General features: G+C 51.7%; 7 protein-coding genes across 7 annotated transcripts; 3 read left to right on the top strand and 4 right to left on the bottom strand.

Annotated features, from left to right (window-relative positions):
• Window positions 1-707: 707 nt before the first annotated feature.
• On the bottom strand, window positions 708-2,071 carry M430DRAFT_46481 (hypothetical protein; the record flags this gene model as incomplete). The annotated part of the gene is made up of 2 exons (XM_024867848.1): window positions 708-1,505; window positions 1,553-2,071. The coding sequence occupies 2 exons, from the start codon at window positions 2,069-2,071 to the stop codon at window positions 708-710; spliced, it is 1,317 nt and encodes a 438-aa protein (XP_024724911.1).
• Window positions 2,072-3,164: 1,093 nt separating this feature from the next.
• On the top strand, window positions 3,165-4,217 carry M430DRAFT_46480 (hypothetical protein; the record flags this gene model as incomplete). The annotated part of the gene is made up of 1 exon (XM_024867847.1): window positions 3,165-4,217. The coding sequence occupies one exon, from the start codon at window positions 3,165-3,167 to the stop codon at window positions 4,215-4,217; it is 1,053 nt and encodes a 350-aa protein (XP_024724910.1).
• A 375-nt stretch (window positions 4,218-4,592) lies between these two features.
• M430DRAFT_91844 (hypothetical protein) lies at window positions 4,593-5,137 on the bottom strand (the record flags this gene model as incomplete). Its single annotated transcript, XM_024869683.1, has 2 exons — window positions 4,593-5,018; window positions 5,102-5,137. The coding sequence occupies 2 exons, from the start codon at window positions 5,135-5,137 to the stop codon at window positions 4,593-4,595; spliced, it is 462 nt and encodes a 153-aa protein (XP_024724909.1).
• Window positions 5,138-6,199: 1,062 nt separating this feature from the next.
• M430DRAFT_32137 (hypothetical protein) lies at window positions 6,200-7,525 on the top strand. The gene is made up of 5 exons (XM_024866110.1): window positions 6,200-6,542; window positions 6,597-6,614; window positions 6,768-6,878; window positions 6,931-7,049; window positions 7,104-7,525. The coding sequence occupies exons 1-5, from the start codon at window positions 6,230-6,232 to the stop codon at window positions 7,158-7,160; spliced, it is 618 nt and encodes a 205-aa protein (XP_024724908.1). The 5' UTR covers window positions 6,200-6,229; the 3' UTR covers window positions 7,161-7,525.
• Window positions 7,526-7,906: 381 nt separating this feature from the next.
• On the top strand, window positions 7,907-9,850 carry M430DRAFT_14658 (hypothetical protein; the record flags this gene model as incomplete). The annotated part of the gene is made up of 3 exons (XM_024863019.1): window positions 7,907-7,980; window positions 8,039-8,408; window positions 8,459-9,850. 3 exons carry the CDS (start codon window positions 7,907-7,909, stop codon window positions 9,848-9,850), a joined length of 1,836 nt encoding a protein of 611 aa, XP_024724907.1.
• A 165-nt stretch (window positions 9,851-10,015) lies between these two features.
• Window positions 10,016-11,511, bottom strand: M430DRAFT_38162 (hypothetical protein). Its single transcript, XM_024867223.1, has 3 exons — window positions 11,118-11,511; window positions 10,589-11,052; window positions 10,016-10,527 (listed from the first exon to the last, which is right to left on the bottom strand). Exons 1-3 carry the CDS (start codon window positions 11,373-11,375, stop codon window positions 10,170-10,172), a joined length of 1,080 nt encoding a protein of 359 aa, XP_024724906.1. The 5' UTR covers window positions 11,376-11,511; the 3' UTR covers window positions 10,016-10,169.
• A 772-nt stretch (window positions 11,512-12,283) lies between these two features.
• Window positions 12,284-13,987, bottom strand: M430DRAFT_112084 (hypothetical protein). The gene is made up of 2 exons (XM_024861462.1): window positions 13,391-13,987; window positions 12,284-13,341 (listed from the first exon to the last, which is right to left on the bottom strand). Exons 1-2 carry the CDS (start codon window positions 13,555-13,557, stop codon window positions 12,606-12,608), a joined length of 903 nt encoding a protein of 300 aa, XP_024724905.1. The 5' UTR covers window positions 13,558-13,987; the 3' UTR covers window positions 12,284-12,605.
• Between the last annotated feature and the right edge of the window lie 287 nt (window positions 13,988-14,274).

The raw sequence follows: 14,274 nt of genomic DNA, 5'->3' as shown, positions 1-14,274 counted from the left end.
TTTCCCCTTATTTACTTCATCCCCCAGGAAGCCCATCTTCTGTATTAATAATTCTTCACATCGAAATGAACCTTCTACGACGACTACCACTACCGTGGACCGGAAATGCCAAGGCAGGTGCCGGCTTACCCAGCTATATCCGGCACTTATGAGGCAGGTGTTATAGTAAGGTAAAGGTAAGCTATACAAGTATGCACCAATACCTACTACCTATGCATATGCACACATGCAATGTCACACATCTCCCCTCCGTATGGACATCTACGACCCACGGCCGGTGACAACAGAAAGCTCCGCTCAGATCTTCAAAGGTATTATTATCTATCCCTAAGTCAAGGGACTCAAGGGTCTCTTTGCTGTGCTGTGCTGTACAATCAAAATCCCCCGTGCTTTCGCTGGTGCAGGTAGCAGGTCCAGTAGTACTACTATGTACAGCCAAATGGCTTCCTGATCATCCTGAACGCCGCGCCAAGTACAACAAGATGCCCACTCCCCTCCTTCATACTCCACCCCAGTGACATGCCATGCGTGCGTGACCTCCTCCCAGAGAACTACTCCGTAGACTCCTATGCGACTCTTCTCGCAACCCCCCGCTGTCTAGATCGCTTGTTGATCTCCTCTTTCCTCCTACAACGCCTCACATGCTGAAGTGTGTCCACGCCATTTGACAAAAGAAATGTGCTCTCTAGCTTCTTCCCCCCTCTCTCTTAATCGGTCTTCCAATGCCCGGTGAGGGAGCCGTCTACATCTTCTTTCCCCAGGTACAGCTCCAATGCATATAGTGCCATCGTGGCTGCGACATTTATCCACCGCCAGATGTTCCCTCCGGTATCTCCCCCTTGCGTGGTCCACCACTCAGTTCCGTTTCCTTCGGCCGACGTGGTAGAGAAGTGCTGCATCAATAGGTTCGTGTACACTGCGATCAGAATCGAAGGACTGAACCAGCTGAGGAAGCCAAGGATCTTGCCGGCCCCATCACTGTCTTCAAGGCTAGGCTCCTGGGAGAGAGCTCGAGCCCCAGACTCCCGGACAGCAGGGATGATTCGCGTAGCTGCATAGAAGACGAAGATTCGGTACGCTAGCGAGATAATCACAGACGGGGTTATGGTCTGGAAGGCGGCGTAGAGAAATGTAAACCCCGAATGTACAGCTGAAGGCAGAGTCGACAGTACATACATCATGGTTGAATATGAAGCCATGATGATCGGAGGGAAAGGCGGAAACTCGGGCTGTTGGGGGTGTGGCGGGGTTTCTGTCGCTGTCGTCGGTAGGTAATCGGTGAAGATCTGGTATATGCATAGAACCACATATGCAAAGAGTAGTGAGCTCTCTACTGGGTTTCCTCTTCCACTCCCGATTCCCCACGCACACAGGAAGACCGCACAGGTTATAGTGACCCCTATCAGAGTGGCATCCACATTGCCCACCTCTGGGAAGGTCGTGATCCGCCAGAGGAAATAGACGGAGCTGGATATGATCGAGGCCGACAGGATGAGTAGCCCGATCTGTGAATGGTCAGAAATGTAACAGATGATCAAGGAAGGGAACATACCATCCAAGCATCACTACGTCCCCTGTTCACAAACCATCTGGTGATTTGCCCAGCAGCCTGTATAACTAGCAAGCTACAGAACCCCTCAGCCAGCTGGAAGAATGGTGTCGAGTATCGCAGTAACTTGTCCCAAGAGCCCACAGTCAGCATCTCGAGCAGACCTCCCGAGCCAAAGATCCACTCCTTGACACCCAAGTTCTGGGCTCTCTTCCCGTCGAAAGTTCTGGCAACCCAGTCCCCGCTGTTATTGGCATCAACCGCAAACCGGTTCATGCTCCAGATCAACAGCCCCGGTAACAACACCCATTGTGCCATCGCAAACAATTGTACCACTGCCCATCGTATTCTTGAGCCGTCAGGCGTAGCTAGCTTGATCCCCGAGTAGAAGATGTACATCCAGAAGAGGCTGACCGAGAAGGCCAGCCCACACTCCCGCCCCCCGACATCGAAAGCTATAGGTATGGAGAGGATGATCGAGAGGAGGAAGATGGCCGAGGACAGGACGCGAAAGAACCACATCAGCGCAGTCAGCGCCGGGGCGTGCGTTGAACCGCGCCCAGCTTGGTGTTGGTGAGATGGGGCGCCTTGTATCGTTGCTGTCACGCCGCCGAGGAAACCACACCGACGAACGTGTGCGGGATGGCCGTCTCTCGAGGCTCCTTGGTCTCGTGTCGCGGTGACGGCGCTTGGTGGTTGCGTGCCAGGGTTGTTCTGGTTAACAAAAAGAGGTGCCCTTATCGAGCGTGTCGGTCAAGGCTCTCCTGATCGTCAAGGTATTTATCCTACCCGCGTCCAGGCGAGGGGCTTGCGGGAATGTCGTCGCGGTTGAAGGGCTCCTTGGATCTGCGGGTATGCGTGACTATTCGAGCTCGACCGATGATGGAGTATTGTGATGCATGTAGCACGCAGCTCTCTGGCGACGATCGTGCAGAGTTGCAGAATTTGCCTGGGTAAGGTAGGTGAAGGCCAGGGAAGCTATTGTGGCAACGCCCTCTCCTGTCGCGTGCTGCGAGAGAACCGGGGCCTTTTGAACACACGGGGGGGGGGGGGGGGCCTGGCCTGTTCTTTATCTCAAGATGTCCATCTTTTGATATTGAGCATATCGTTATTGTTGTCTTTTTTTGGTTATCTGATTTCTCTTTCTTTTAATCTCATCTTAAATTTTAAATTTTTATCTCCCCCCCTTGCCCCGCCCCCCTTTCTCTCCTCCCGCCTTGCTGAAGTCGATTTCTATGCCAGCCCGCCACAAGATCAGTCATCAATATGGCGATAACCAAAAGCAAGATCTTCTGCTTCACTGCTACTGCGGGAAACTTTCTCTTCACCCTCAGCCGCTTTGCAAGCCGATCACAGTTACTGTACGTGCCGTCGAAAATGGCAAAGTTCCACGAGCTGAGGCAATCTGGGTTCTCCGTGATAAACCTCCGTAGTTCTGCCGCCAAGGGCTAGTTGCCTAGCGCCCTGGCCTGAGCCTCGAGGTAACTTTTGATAGGACATATCTCAAGGCTTAGGATTGTACAAAGGTGAAAACTGAACCGCTCCGCCTTTCAAAACCCACAACCACAGATCACCCACCCTTGCGCATCTGTGAATGCTTCGCAGTCTATCCAAGATGGCAGAAACGGCAGCAAAGAGAGTCAAGACCTCCCCGGTCACCATTGGAACCCACAATGGCCATTTCCACGCCGACGAAGCCCTAGCAGTCTACATGCTCCGTCTGCTGCCCACCTACCAGAACTCGGAGCTCATTCGAACGCGCGATCCAGCCCTTCTGGCGACTTGCCACACTGTCGTGGACGTGGGCGGTGAGTACGATGCGTCGGCCAATCGTTACGACCACCACCAGCGCACCTTCAACACCACCTTTCCCAACCGCCCAACCAAGCTCTCGTCCGCGGGTCTAGTGTATATGCATTTCGGCAAGGCCATCATTGCGCAGCAACTGGGCGTCGCGGAGGATGCCGAGGAAGTCAAGGTGATCTGGGAGAAGATCTACGAGAACTTCATCGAGCCCGTCGACGCGAATGACAATGGCATCTCGGCATACGACCCTAAGGGTATCGCGGCTGCGGGGCTGGAGAAGAGGTTCCGCGACAGTGGTTTCACGCTGGGGGCGATGGTCTCGCGGTTAAATCCGAACTGGAACGACCCCGTCCCGTCGGATCCTGTGGAGGCTCAGAAAGCGGAGGATGAGAAGTTCTTGGTTGCGAGCACAAGGATGGGCGAGGAATTTTCCAGGGATTTGGACTACTATACGAGATCATGGTTGCCGGCAAGGGACATTGTGCACAAGGCATACGCAAAGCGGTTGGAGTATGATCCCAAGGGAAGGGTTCTGGTGTTTGATGGACTTTCCGTACCCTGGAAAGACCACCTATACACGCTCGAAGAGCAGAGTGGTGGTGCTGCCGAGGTCTTATATGTTCTCTACCCAGAGAAGCCGACTCCTGATGCGAAGTGGAGAGTCCAGGCTGTCCCAGTCAGCAAGGACTCTTTCGAGAGCAGAAAACCACTGCCTGAAGCTTGGAGGGGCATCCGGGATGAGAAGCTGGATGAGCTAACAGGCATCCCCGGGGGAGTATTTGTTCACGCTGCGGGATTCATTGGCGGCAACAAGACGTTCGAGGGTGCCAAGGCAATGGCTCTGAAGGCACTTGATCTTTGATATGCAGAAATCTGGACATTGCAAGGCGTTGGTAGGAGAGGAAAAGTTACATTTGGCTAGGTAGGGACATGTTATGACCACAGAGATATTCGCTCCGCCGTCAGCAGAGCAGAGCAAACAATAGAACAGACATCCCAGAATCTATCGCTTGAAAGTAAACCGTCTCTTTGAGTCTTATTTTTGATTCTTTTTTTGATTTTTATCTTTTGCCGTGAGCAACTTTTGCCTGCAAACCTAAGAAGGCCTTAACAGCAACAAGCTAGCTGTACATAGAAATCTGAACCCGTAGCCCATAACCCAGTCGAAGCCTCGAAACGCCTGTGCCATCAATCATAAACACCCTGTTGACCCGAACGAGCACATCCAAGACCCCGCCTATCTCCTAATCGGAATGCCTTCCTTCGCAGGTGGGGGGCTGACGCTCTGGGCCGCTCCCGCACCAGCCTGATCGTCCCTCTCCAACTCATCCGCCGTTGTTTCCCGGTTCAAAAAGCTGCTCTCCTTCACAGGGCTGGCGCTCTGCGCTCCGGCCGTGCCCCCGAGCTGGATATTGCTGTTGCCGCTGCCGCCCTGGCTCGCGTTGCCGACGCTCGGCGATGACAGGTGCGGGATGTTCTCGGGGAGAGGGTGCTGCGAGCCTACGCTACCCGTGTCGACGGAGCTGGCCTTGCCGGCTTTGGAGAGCGCATAGTCGCCGGAGTCGAAGTACTTGCGGTCCTTGAGGTGCTTGGCTAGGTGGTCGGATTTGGAGGGGAGCTTGCCGTAGAGGCGGAAGAGGCGTTGCTCGTCTGGGGTGAGGGACTGTGTGACGTGGGTTAGCGGGGTGTCTGCTTCTCGGAGGATGGAAATCTATCTATTTGGAGGCGTGCGGGCTGGTCACTTACGCTGATGTCAACCTTGTTCTGCTTGTGCGGGTTCATTGTGGCGGTTTGGGAGTGTTCTGTGCGTGTGTTGTTGAGAGGGGTGCGGGCAGAGGGGATGGTGGGATGGCTTGGAAGTTGAATGGTTTTGGGACGCTCAGTATCGTGACTCGAAGTTCCTTTTGGGCCCCCGTTGTCCAGTTCGACGCAGGGAAAATGAATGAATCCTTGTCGATGGAATTGGCCCGACCACAGCGATATTCGGAATACTTGGGAGCACTGTCGAGGTTCTGGTTCGGCGGTGCGTAGGTAATAAGCCGTTTAATACTTATCGAAATCCAGTCGAAGATCTTCCAAAAAATACTCGGTAGGACACACAAGGCTCTTCAGGTAGTTTAGGTAGTTCGAAGTGGAGAGAATGACGAATCCGAGAAAGAACTGGAGATTGTGACCACTGACTGACTACAGATGCTTGCAGTTGTCGTTGGCAGCTAAGGGATAATAAGGTTATGGAGGAGGGGTCCTTCGTCTATCTATTTATTCAGGACGTGGGCTTATTCGCTCACTTGGGGAGAATTGTCTCTCTACATATAATATCCCCCTCTATCTCTCTCTCTTCCCCCTCTTCCTCTTTTTCCTCCCCCTCTCCCTCGATCTGAATGGCCAAGGACTAAGAACGACGCATAGTTCATTGATTATCGCCAGGGCCCGTCGCATATCTGCCCTTGCTGGTCTTGGAGGTGCTTGATGATTGCTCCAGAAGTGTCCCACAATTTTGCTCTGCTTGCGTAAAGAATTCTGCTGAGACAGATATCAATTGGTCGTGCAGCATCACAAGACACCAGAGACAGACTCCATAAGTCCATGAAGTATTGGCCTCTATTCTGCGCCCGGCTCCCGCACCATCACAGGATACCTTAAGTGCCAAAAGTCGTGCGGTCTCGATCTCGATCTTATCCCAAAGCACCGCTGGCTCACTACCCCGCAACGAACCAGGCTTCGCTCCCTTCTTTTTTACCACTTTTTAATCCGCTCGAACAAAATTTCTGATTCGTGCAATCATCCCCAGCTCCCCCGACCACCACTCATCTCTCAAGACGGAGATAAGTAAATCCAGAAAGTGTGGCTGCTCTTTAACTGTCCTCCACTCAGATGGCTGGCAAAACCTACATAGTTGAGCACCTCGATGAGGAGCTCGGGCCCTGGTCTGAGTTGGAATATCTCACCATAGCCAAGGAGTCCAACCAGGCTGGTGCTAAGTTCTGCTTATCATCAATCCCTCCTTCATTGACTCTGCCAGAGGCCTTGAAAACTGTCCCGGGTTTCACAGCAGACGGACGAAGCGTTGAAACCTTGTATGCAGATAACAAATCTCGTGTCTGCTTACTTGATCCAGCAGCCACAAAGGAACTGAGCCCAGAGGATGGCGAAACATTCGATGTTTTTCTGTTTGGTGGGATTTTGGGTAAGCTTGCGTTTCTACCAGGATCTAATCCCACCTCATACTGATATTGCCCAGGGGATGATCCGCCAAGAGGTATGAATTAAAATACTTTTGCGCACTTGGTCAACCGCATGGTTCTGAGAATGATGGAGATTAGAGATCTTTCTCTATTCGCTCTGGCGAACTCTCAGTAGCAGTTGATCTTTGAACCTCTTGACACCCGCGCGTAGACTGACCAACCTCAAGACAGAACTTCGGAATTGAGGAAAAAGGGGTTCGAAGGACGTCGCCTTGGGCCAAAACAGATGACGACGGATACCGCCGTAAGAGTGACCAGACTTATAGTTCAAGAGAAGAGTAAGTAGACATCCTTGCACTCATACGGAATATCTAATGGCTTGCCCGAAAGTTCCCCTCGACAAGATTCCATATGTCGACAACCCTGAACTTCGCATCAACAAGAATGAGAGTACCGAGATGCCCTTTCGCTATGTGAAGGGTGAAAATGGGCAGCCCATAATGCCAGATGTAGGCAATCTCCAATATTATACAGCCAGGATGGCTACTGACAGGGTGATGCAGGGCATGGTTGAGCTGATCAAGAAAGATTCTGAAAAAGGGTTTGGAGACTTGTTCTGATATCTGGCGACTACCAGGATACAAATGAACAGAGAATCTGGGAAGATAGAGCAGAGTCTTTTTTAATTGGATTGAAGCATTAATTACTCTCAGACAACTGAGAGTCTTCTTATGTATGTACATAAAAGCAGGGATACAAGTTGTACGGGGTTAGATAAGAAACACTTGGCTGATGCGGGCGCCTTAGCTAGAGGACTGGCTTTACCTTCGTATGAGTTTCTGAATGCATTCCGGAGGATTATTCAGAGGGGATATACTTGAATCTCAAGCTGCCCTATTCCAGTGCCTCTATTCGTAATTTTCATTCTTGTACTCTATCATATTTATTTACGTTGCTTTGAACAAAGCCCCGTCTAAGCCATGTGGCGCTCGAACTTCCCGCGACCCTTCGGGTAATCAGTTGCGGGCACGCCTTAAATCAGAGGCCGCGTGGAAACCAACTGGACTTGAACACATCTCACTCTCTTTCTCAGGATAACGGGGTATTGTCACAGTACCAAAGATAATACGGTCACAGACGCTGGCGCCAGCTTCTTTTCCTTTATGACCGCTGCAATCGTGGTCGCAATCGCAACAGCGCGATCTCGATAGCATCTTCCTCGCCCACCCCCTTCGCTCCGTGGCCCTCCGCAATGCGGCTCTTTACTTCTTCTCCGTCTCCTCGGGGGAGGAGGACTGTGTCAGGGACGTCGACACTATGGTGTCTACTGTCACTATCACTACTTCCTTCTCTGGGCTATGCAGACATGACAGCAGGCGACTATTTCGTCCACTCTCTCCCCGGAGCTCCAGCGGAGCCACCCTTGAAGATGCACGCCGGGTCGGTTTGCCTGGGAATACCTGCTCATAAGGTCTTTGCTAACTTGTGTGCGCGATAGCCATATCCAGATCACCCCCGATCACAATCGCAACATGTTCTTCTGGCACTTTCAAAACAGACACATCGCGAACAAACAAAGGACGATTATATGGCTGAACGGAGGACCCGGATGCAGTTCAGAAGATGGTGCTTTGATGGAGGTTGGTCCTTACAGGGTGAAGGACGGTTCGAACGGCCCAAAACTGGAATATAACGAGGGTTCGTGGAATGAATTCGCAAATATAATGTTCGTCGACAATCCTGTTGGAACGGGCTACAGTTTCGTAGACTCGGATAGCTATACTCACGAGCTGCCCGAAATGGCAGATCAGTTTGTACAATTTCTGGAAAAGTGGTTTGCTCTCTTCCCGGAATATGAGCACGACGACGTAAGTGGGTTCCGATTTCTTTTGAGACCAAAACATTAACACTTGTATAGCTATATCTTGCGGGAGAATCATATGCAGGCCAGCATATTCCTTATATTGCAAAGGCTATCCTTGACCGAAACAAAGCCGGTGCGGAACATCCTTGGCAACTAAAAGGAATGTTGATCGGGAATGGATGGATCGCACCTGAGGAGCAGTACAAGGCGTATCTCTCATACGCATACGAGAGGGGTTTGGTTCAGCGGGGTAGCGATATTGCCAAGAAACTGGAGGCTCAACAAGCCGTGTGCCTCAAATTGCTCAACGAGCAGGGGGGGAAGGACAGGGTGGACTTGTCAGAATGTGAGCAAATCCTGCAGGACCTTCTTCGAGTAACCCAAAAGAAGGGTTCAGATGGGAGGCCCCAATGTATCAATATGTACGATGTCAGGCTCACGGATAGCTTCCCGAGCTGTGGGATGAACTGGCCACCCGATTTGGCTAACCTGACGCCTTATCTTCGTCGAAAGGATGTTCTGGACGCTCTGCATATCTCTCCACAAAAGAGGACTGGATGGACGGAATGCAATGGCGCTGTTGGAAGTGCTTTCCGGGCAAGTAAATCTAAGCCCTCTATTCAGATACTTCCAGACCTCATTGCAGAAGTCCCTACGCTTTTGTTCTCCGGAGCTGAAGATCTTATCTGCAATCACATCGGTACCGAAGAGCTGATCAGTAATATGGAGTGGAATGGCGGAAAAGGATTCGAGATCTCCCCAGGTACCTGGGCTCCCCGTCGCGACTGGGAATTTGAGGGAGAGCCAGCTGGCTTCTACCAAGAAGCCAGGAACTTGACCTATGTCTTGTTCTATAACTCTTCCCACATGGTCCCATTTGACTACGCTAGACGTACGCGCGACATGCTTGACCAATTCATGGGTGTTGACATCGCTAGTATTGGCGGCGTTCCGACAGACAGTCGAATCGACGGCGAGAAAGGCCCCGAGACTTCAGTCGGCGGTCACCCCAATAGTACAGCTGCGGAAGAGGCTGAGAAGGCCAAGCTCGAAGCAGCGAAATGGTCTGCTTACTACAAATCAGGTGAGATTGTACTAGTGATCGTCGCTATCGCCGCAACTGCATGGGCATGGTATATCTGGAGAGAACGCAGAAAGCGCAGCGGATATAAAGGTCTGTTCGGAGGGGATACTCCACTATCATTTGCTGGTGCTCGGGATGGTCTCAGGGGCGGAATGGGCCTCGAAAATCTGAGGCATAAGCGATCATCAAGTAGAGACGTCGAGGCAGCGGATTTCGACGTGAGCGAGTTGGATGAGCTACACGTGCAGACGCCGATAGATGGGGTGGATCACTATAGTGTGGGAAGTGCTAGTGACGATGAAGATGGAAGGGGTGCAGCGCATAGCAATGGTGGTGCTGCTGGCAAGCCGGCGGAAGGGTAGAAGATTATTTTACAGACATCGAATAAGGTTAGACACTCTCAGTTATAAGAAGAGAATAGTTTTTTTACAGAAGCGCGGGTGAGGCCGTTCATTCTCATTTTTCCCCTTATCTATCTAGCTCTCGTCGGCCGTGGTATTCATCGCTGCAGTGTTTCCTCCTGAACGCCTGTACTTGCATATCCCTGATTCCCCGCCATTTTGCAAATCGTAGCGAGGCTAAGATACCATGCATGTGCTGCTTGCATCCCTCTGACGGTCTAACCTTCGTACTTCGTACTGCGCCCTCGATACTCCTCCCTGACTCCGAAACTCTTCCTATCTACCGCTTCTTGACAGTTGGTCTGGGCTTACACTCATCACCATTGACGGGATGCATCATGACCTTATTCGGATACTGGGGGTTGTTGGCAGCGTATCCCTTGCTCCAGTCATAACTGACAGCGTAGGCGAAGATAGTGCCGTCCCGGTTGAAAGCGCTGGCAGAGATAGTGCCGCCGACTGACGGATATCCCTTGAGTCGGTGCTTGGCCACGCCATCCCAGAAATGGAAAGTGCCGTCGGATCCAGCGGTGCTGAAGGTGCCGTGTTGGGGGTGGAAGGAGATCGCATTGACGGCGTAAACGTTGGTCATGTTGTTCTGGGGTGGGTCTCGGTGGCATTTGAAGGAGAAGTTCGAGCTGGAAGGCGTGAGTTAGTATGTTCGTAATTCATAGTACAATCGTATCGTGTAGTGCATACCTTGAGTCTTTGTCTTCAACGTATTGTATAGCACATCTTCCCTCGATACTCCCAACTGCGAAACCCGACGCGTCGGGGAAACAGCTGACAACCCTCGTCTGCCACTTCAACGGACTCTGAATGGTTTTGTAGAACTTGTCCGGCACGTTGAGGCTAATCACATTGATGTATCGATCCGCTGTGCCAACGACCAAAAGCTTCCCTTGAACATCCAGAGTATAAACGCGCTCTTGACACTGCACAGTTGCGACAGGCTGAGATTGGCGCAGGTCCCAGTACTTGATGGTCTTGTCCCAAGAGCCCGTCACCAACATCTCCTGGCCACCCTGGGGGTTTTCGAAGAATCGCACAGCGCGAATGGGTTGGTCATGGGCCGCGACTTGCGTTCCTACATTCTGGCCCGAGCCCAGATCGATCATACGCGCCGCCTTGTCTGCTCCTCCACCAACCACCTTGGTGCCGTCCTGGTAGAGAAATTAGTAATGATATTCTCACCTTCAGCTATAGGGAGCCCTCAGATTGTACGTACCTTTGACCAGTGGCAGCTCAATACAGGAGCTTCATGGTCAAAAAATGCCTTTCCCTCGCTGCCTCCAGTAGGTGAGATTTCATAGATCCGGACCTTCTTGTCCCATGAAGCCACGGCAAGATGTTGGGATTGTGTCGAGAATGCAATGTCAGAGATGCTATCTTCGGGTGGGTTGTTCAGCGCCACATCCTTCGAGAGGTCTCCTAGAGTGTTATTTTGTTGCGTTGTACTGCTCGAGCTTCCAAAAAGCCCAGCCATCTTGGGCAGTGGAGGGCAATTTGGGATCGCAGTCGAGAATGGGTGTTTCTAGAGCTGTCTTTTATTCTCTTGCTGGTACAGCTGCCATATGAGGAGTGCGCGCGCTTGTCTGCCCGTGTGTTGTTTGTTCGCGGTTCAGATGATCTCAACTTTTGATTCTTCGAAGGCGGTCGTCGCGAAGGCGATCCCGTGGCGACCAATCAGAGCGACACGCGAAATGCCGCGCTAGCTCCCCCGCGCTAGCCTGGCCCCCATAAAAGTTTCTGGATTTTCCAAACTTCCGTCTTTCTTCCTCCAACCTCCTCGCTCAAAGGATCGCATTCGAAGCACACATACAGAGAAATCCTTCGTGGATATCTCGGCCAGCAATGGCTATTCAATGCTTGGGAGAAAGTCCTCGGACACCCTTCTTATAGAAGGACAGCGGAAACGCGCCGCCATAGAAGCACACTGCGGCTTCTCCTCTACCAATTCCTCGTCACTTCCTCCATCTTCTTGCCGTTTGTACTGCAGTCCTCGTCGACCTTCGGACCGGAATTCTAGCTGAGGAGACCACATGGATGAAGATACGAGTCCGAGCTTCTTGTGCGATGTTTTCTTGGGCTGAGTGAGACGAGATTGCGGGAGGCAAGTGGCCTGTTCTTGGACTGATGAGGATGCTCTGGTAGTTGGAGGCTTTTTCGTCGAGATCGATAGTTATGCGATTGTCCTCCGTGCTACGTGAGTGGTATGGGGGGTAACTCGATGGGGCTTATTCTTGGTGCGAGGGGTTCACCCTTCTTTTGGGGTCCATAGCTTATGGTAAAGCGGAGGCGGCTGTCACGTATCGGGATACACTCTGGGGTCTTCTCTCATGGGAAGATACCTTCTGATACGAGGCACGCGGCCTTAGAAGCTCTGTCGAAGGAGCTGGACTCGAGCTTGTTCAGGTGATGATTACCAAAATAGAGTCAAGCACTGATGTGTGCCCGTGTAAAAGCGGTGCCACTCGTTGATGACACAAATTGCGTTATGGTATCTGATGAACTTTGGGAGGCTTCTTGTTTCCTGTTTCCTGCGTCTTTGGTTCTCTGCGTACATAGACGAGTACTTCTAATTTACATTATATTATGCTTCGAAGCAGAGCTCGGCTTCAAGCCATGTCACCCTTGACATCTTCATCCATCATTTCAGCCATAAATCATAAGGTTCGCTCATCAACGCCTTCCATGGTATCATATGCAGTGCTCCTCACATCAAACCGCCCAACACGACTTTCCCAACGCCAGCCACTTCGCTCTTCACTCCGCTTCTACTGCTCTCCTCAAATTCTTTCACCACACCTTGTATAATAAGCTTTCGAACCCTCGCATCGGCCTTCGTAAACATTTCTGCTACGACCGGATTGCACTCCCGGGGCGAGGAAACCAACTCCATAAGTCTCGTATAACAATCGATCAAAACGTCGCACAGCGTTGCGAATGTCTCATAGAAATCGGGATCGAAAGGCAGCGAGGGCGTCAATAGATGTGTATATTCCTCTCCGGGCAGAAGGTCATTCTCGCTGGTTGGAAACAAGGTAACCTGGTTCGAGCTACCTGCGGAAACGCTTCCATTCGTGGACTTCGAGTCGGAATGATCGTTGCCCATTGGAAGCCCTATTTCTGACGCTGCGCTTGATCGACGTCCCTTGCTCGCCGTCACAGTTGCACGCTTGAACATCTGAGGGAATCTGCCTCGTGATAATGTGGAGCCATCCGGATGTGTTTGCTGGAAAGCCTCGAACTCTGTGAAAAGGGCGTTCCATGTCTTCAGGTATTCCACAGCATTCACACCATTCAATTCGAGAGCTGTGGGCAGGGAGAGACCCAGGAGGAGATAATTCGTTGCCCGCCGAGCCAGTTTTCGAGGATCGAAGGAAGGCATTCGTTGTAGATCAGGCTTGTTGAATAATAATGTGTTGAACCAATATACTCGTCCCTCATGACTAAAGTACAATCAGCAATTATATCTGGCAGAGGTGTGGGAAACCGTACGCTTTTCTCAAATAGTCTAACGTTGATATCCTTTTAGAAGACGTCTCGTGAATATGTTGATATGTGATCGTTTCCAACGTGGGGATCCCAGGCTGTTGTGTGGGCACAAAGAGGGAAGGTCCACCGGGACCCATAGCCTGGAAACCTGTCGTCGGCATGGCGAGCATAGTCAACCCGGGGGAGATAGAAGCAAAGGAAGCTGTGCCAGGAGCAGCAGATAGCCCAGCTTGGGTGCTGGCGGCTACCTGAGTAGCTGTCCAAAGAGCAGACTAGAGCTGAGGTTGGAGATCCTGCCAGACGGGTATCGGTCAGAGTTGACGACGAAGTCTTAGCCCCTATCTCTGATGACTAGCAGCGGTCGAGCTGTTCCGGCGCCGATAGCAGCTTTCTAGAGACTTGCTGCTGGATGAGAAGGGGGAGGATTGGCGACAGAAGCCGGATAGCCTGGGGGTTGCAGAACCGCGGAGAAGATCCGCAACAGGTGCCGGGGATATGTGCTGGATGTCGATTGCAAGCGGCAGAGAACAGTACTGCAATAGAATCTGAGGGATGCTGGTGCCTCTGAAGGTGAACAATTGAACAGTTGAACCGACGTCGTCCGCAAGAAGAGATGGTGGGTGGTAATCGTGCGTCCGGGAAGTATTCAGTTCACAGTGCTGTAGCGCTTTCGAGCCTAGTTCAGGGATGATCGCCAGGGGGGGATGGTTCGCTACGGAGGAATAGCAGTGTGGGCAGCGGGCTATACGGAGTTACAAGATAAAGTGCACTACAGGATGAGGGCCATGACTGTGGGGAAGAAGTGTCTCTCACGGGGATTTATGCTTATCATAAAGATAATCCTGCTACAGTACTGTACATGCTGCATATCACAATCCACACATATA

The sequence above is a fragment of the Amorphotheca resinae genome (genome assembly GCF_003019875.1).
Source record: "Amorphotheca resinae ATCC 22711 unplaced genomic scaffold M430scaffold_1, whole genome shotgun sequence".
NCBI lineage: Eukaryota > Fungi > Ascomycota > Leotiomycetes > Helotiales > Amorphothecaceae > Amorphotheca > Amorphotheca resinae.
Note: the sequence above shows the minus strand (reverse complement) of the source record. Positions and strands in the feature narration are given on the sequence as shown.

Excerpts from the sequence above, each read along its gene's own strand:
- M430DRAFT_32137 (XM_024866110.1), top strand. The coding sequence starts at position 6,230 with ATGGCTGGCAAAACCTACATAGTTGAGCACCTCGATGAGGAGCTCGGG. Across the intron at positions 6,879-6,930 it reads ACTTATAGTTCAAGAGAAGA|TTCCCCTCGACAAGATTCCA; the intron begins GTAAGTAGACAT and ends CTTGCCCGAAAG. Across the intron at positions 7,050-7,103 it reads GGCAGCCCATAATGCCAGAT|GGCATGGTTGAGCTGATCAA; the intron begins GTAGGCAATCTC and ends AGGGTGATGCAG.
- M430DRAFT_38162 (XM_024867223.1), bottom strand. The coding sequence starts at position 11,375 with ATGGCTGGGCTTTTTGGAAGCTCGAGCAGTACAACGCAACAAAATAAC. Across the intron at positions 11,053-11,117 it reads TGAGCTGCCACTGGTCAAAG|GACGGCACCAAGGTGGTTGG; the intron begins GTACGTACAATC and ends TTTCTCTACCAG. Across the intron at positions 10,528-10,588 it reads GTTGAAGACAAAGACTCAAG|CTCGAACTTCTCCTTCAAAT; the intron begins GTATGCACTACA and ends CACGCCTTCCAG.
- M430DRAFT_112084 (XM_024861462.1), bottom strand. The coding sequence starts at position 13,557 with ATGCTCGCCATGCCGACGACAGGTTTCCAGGCTATGGGTCCCGGTGGA. Across the intron at positions 13,342-13,390 it reads TTAGACTATTTGAGAAAAGC|TCATGAGGGACGAGTATATT; the intron begins GTACGGTTTCCC and ends ATTGTACTTTAG.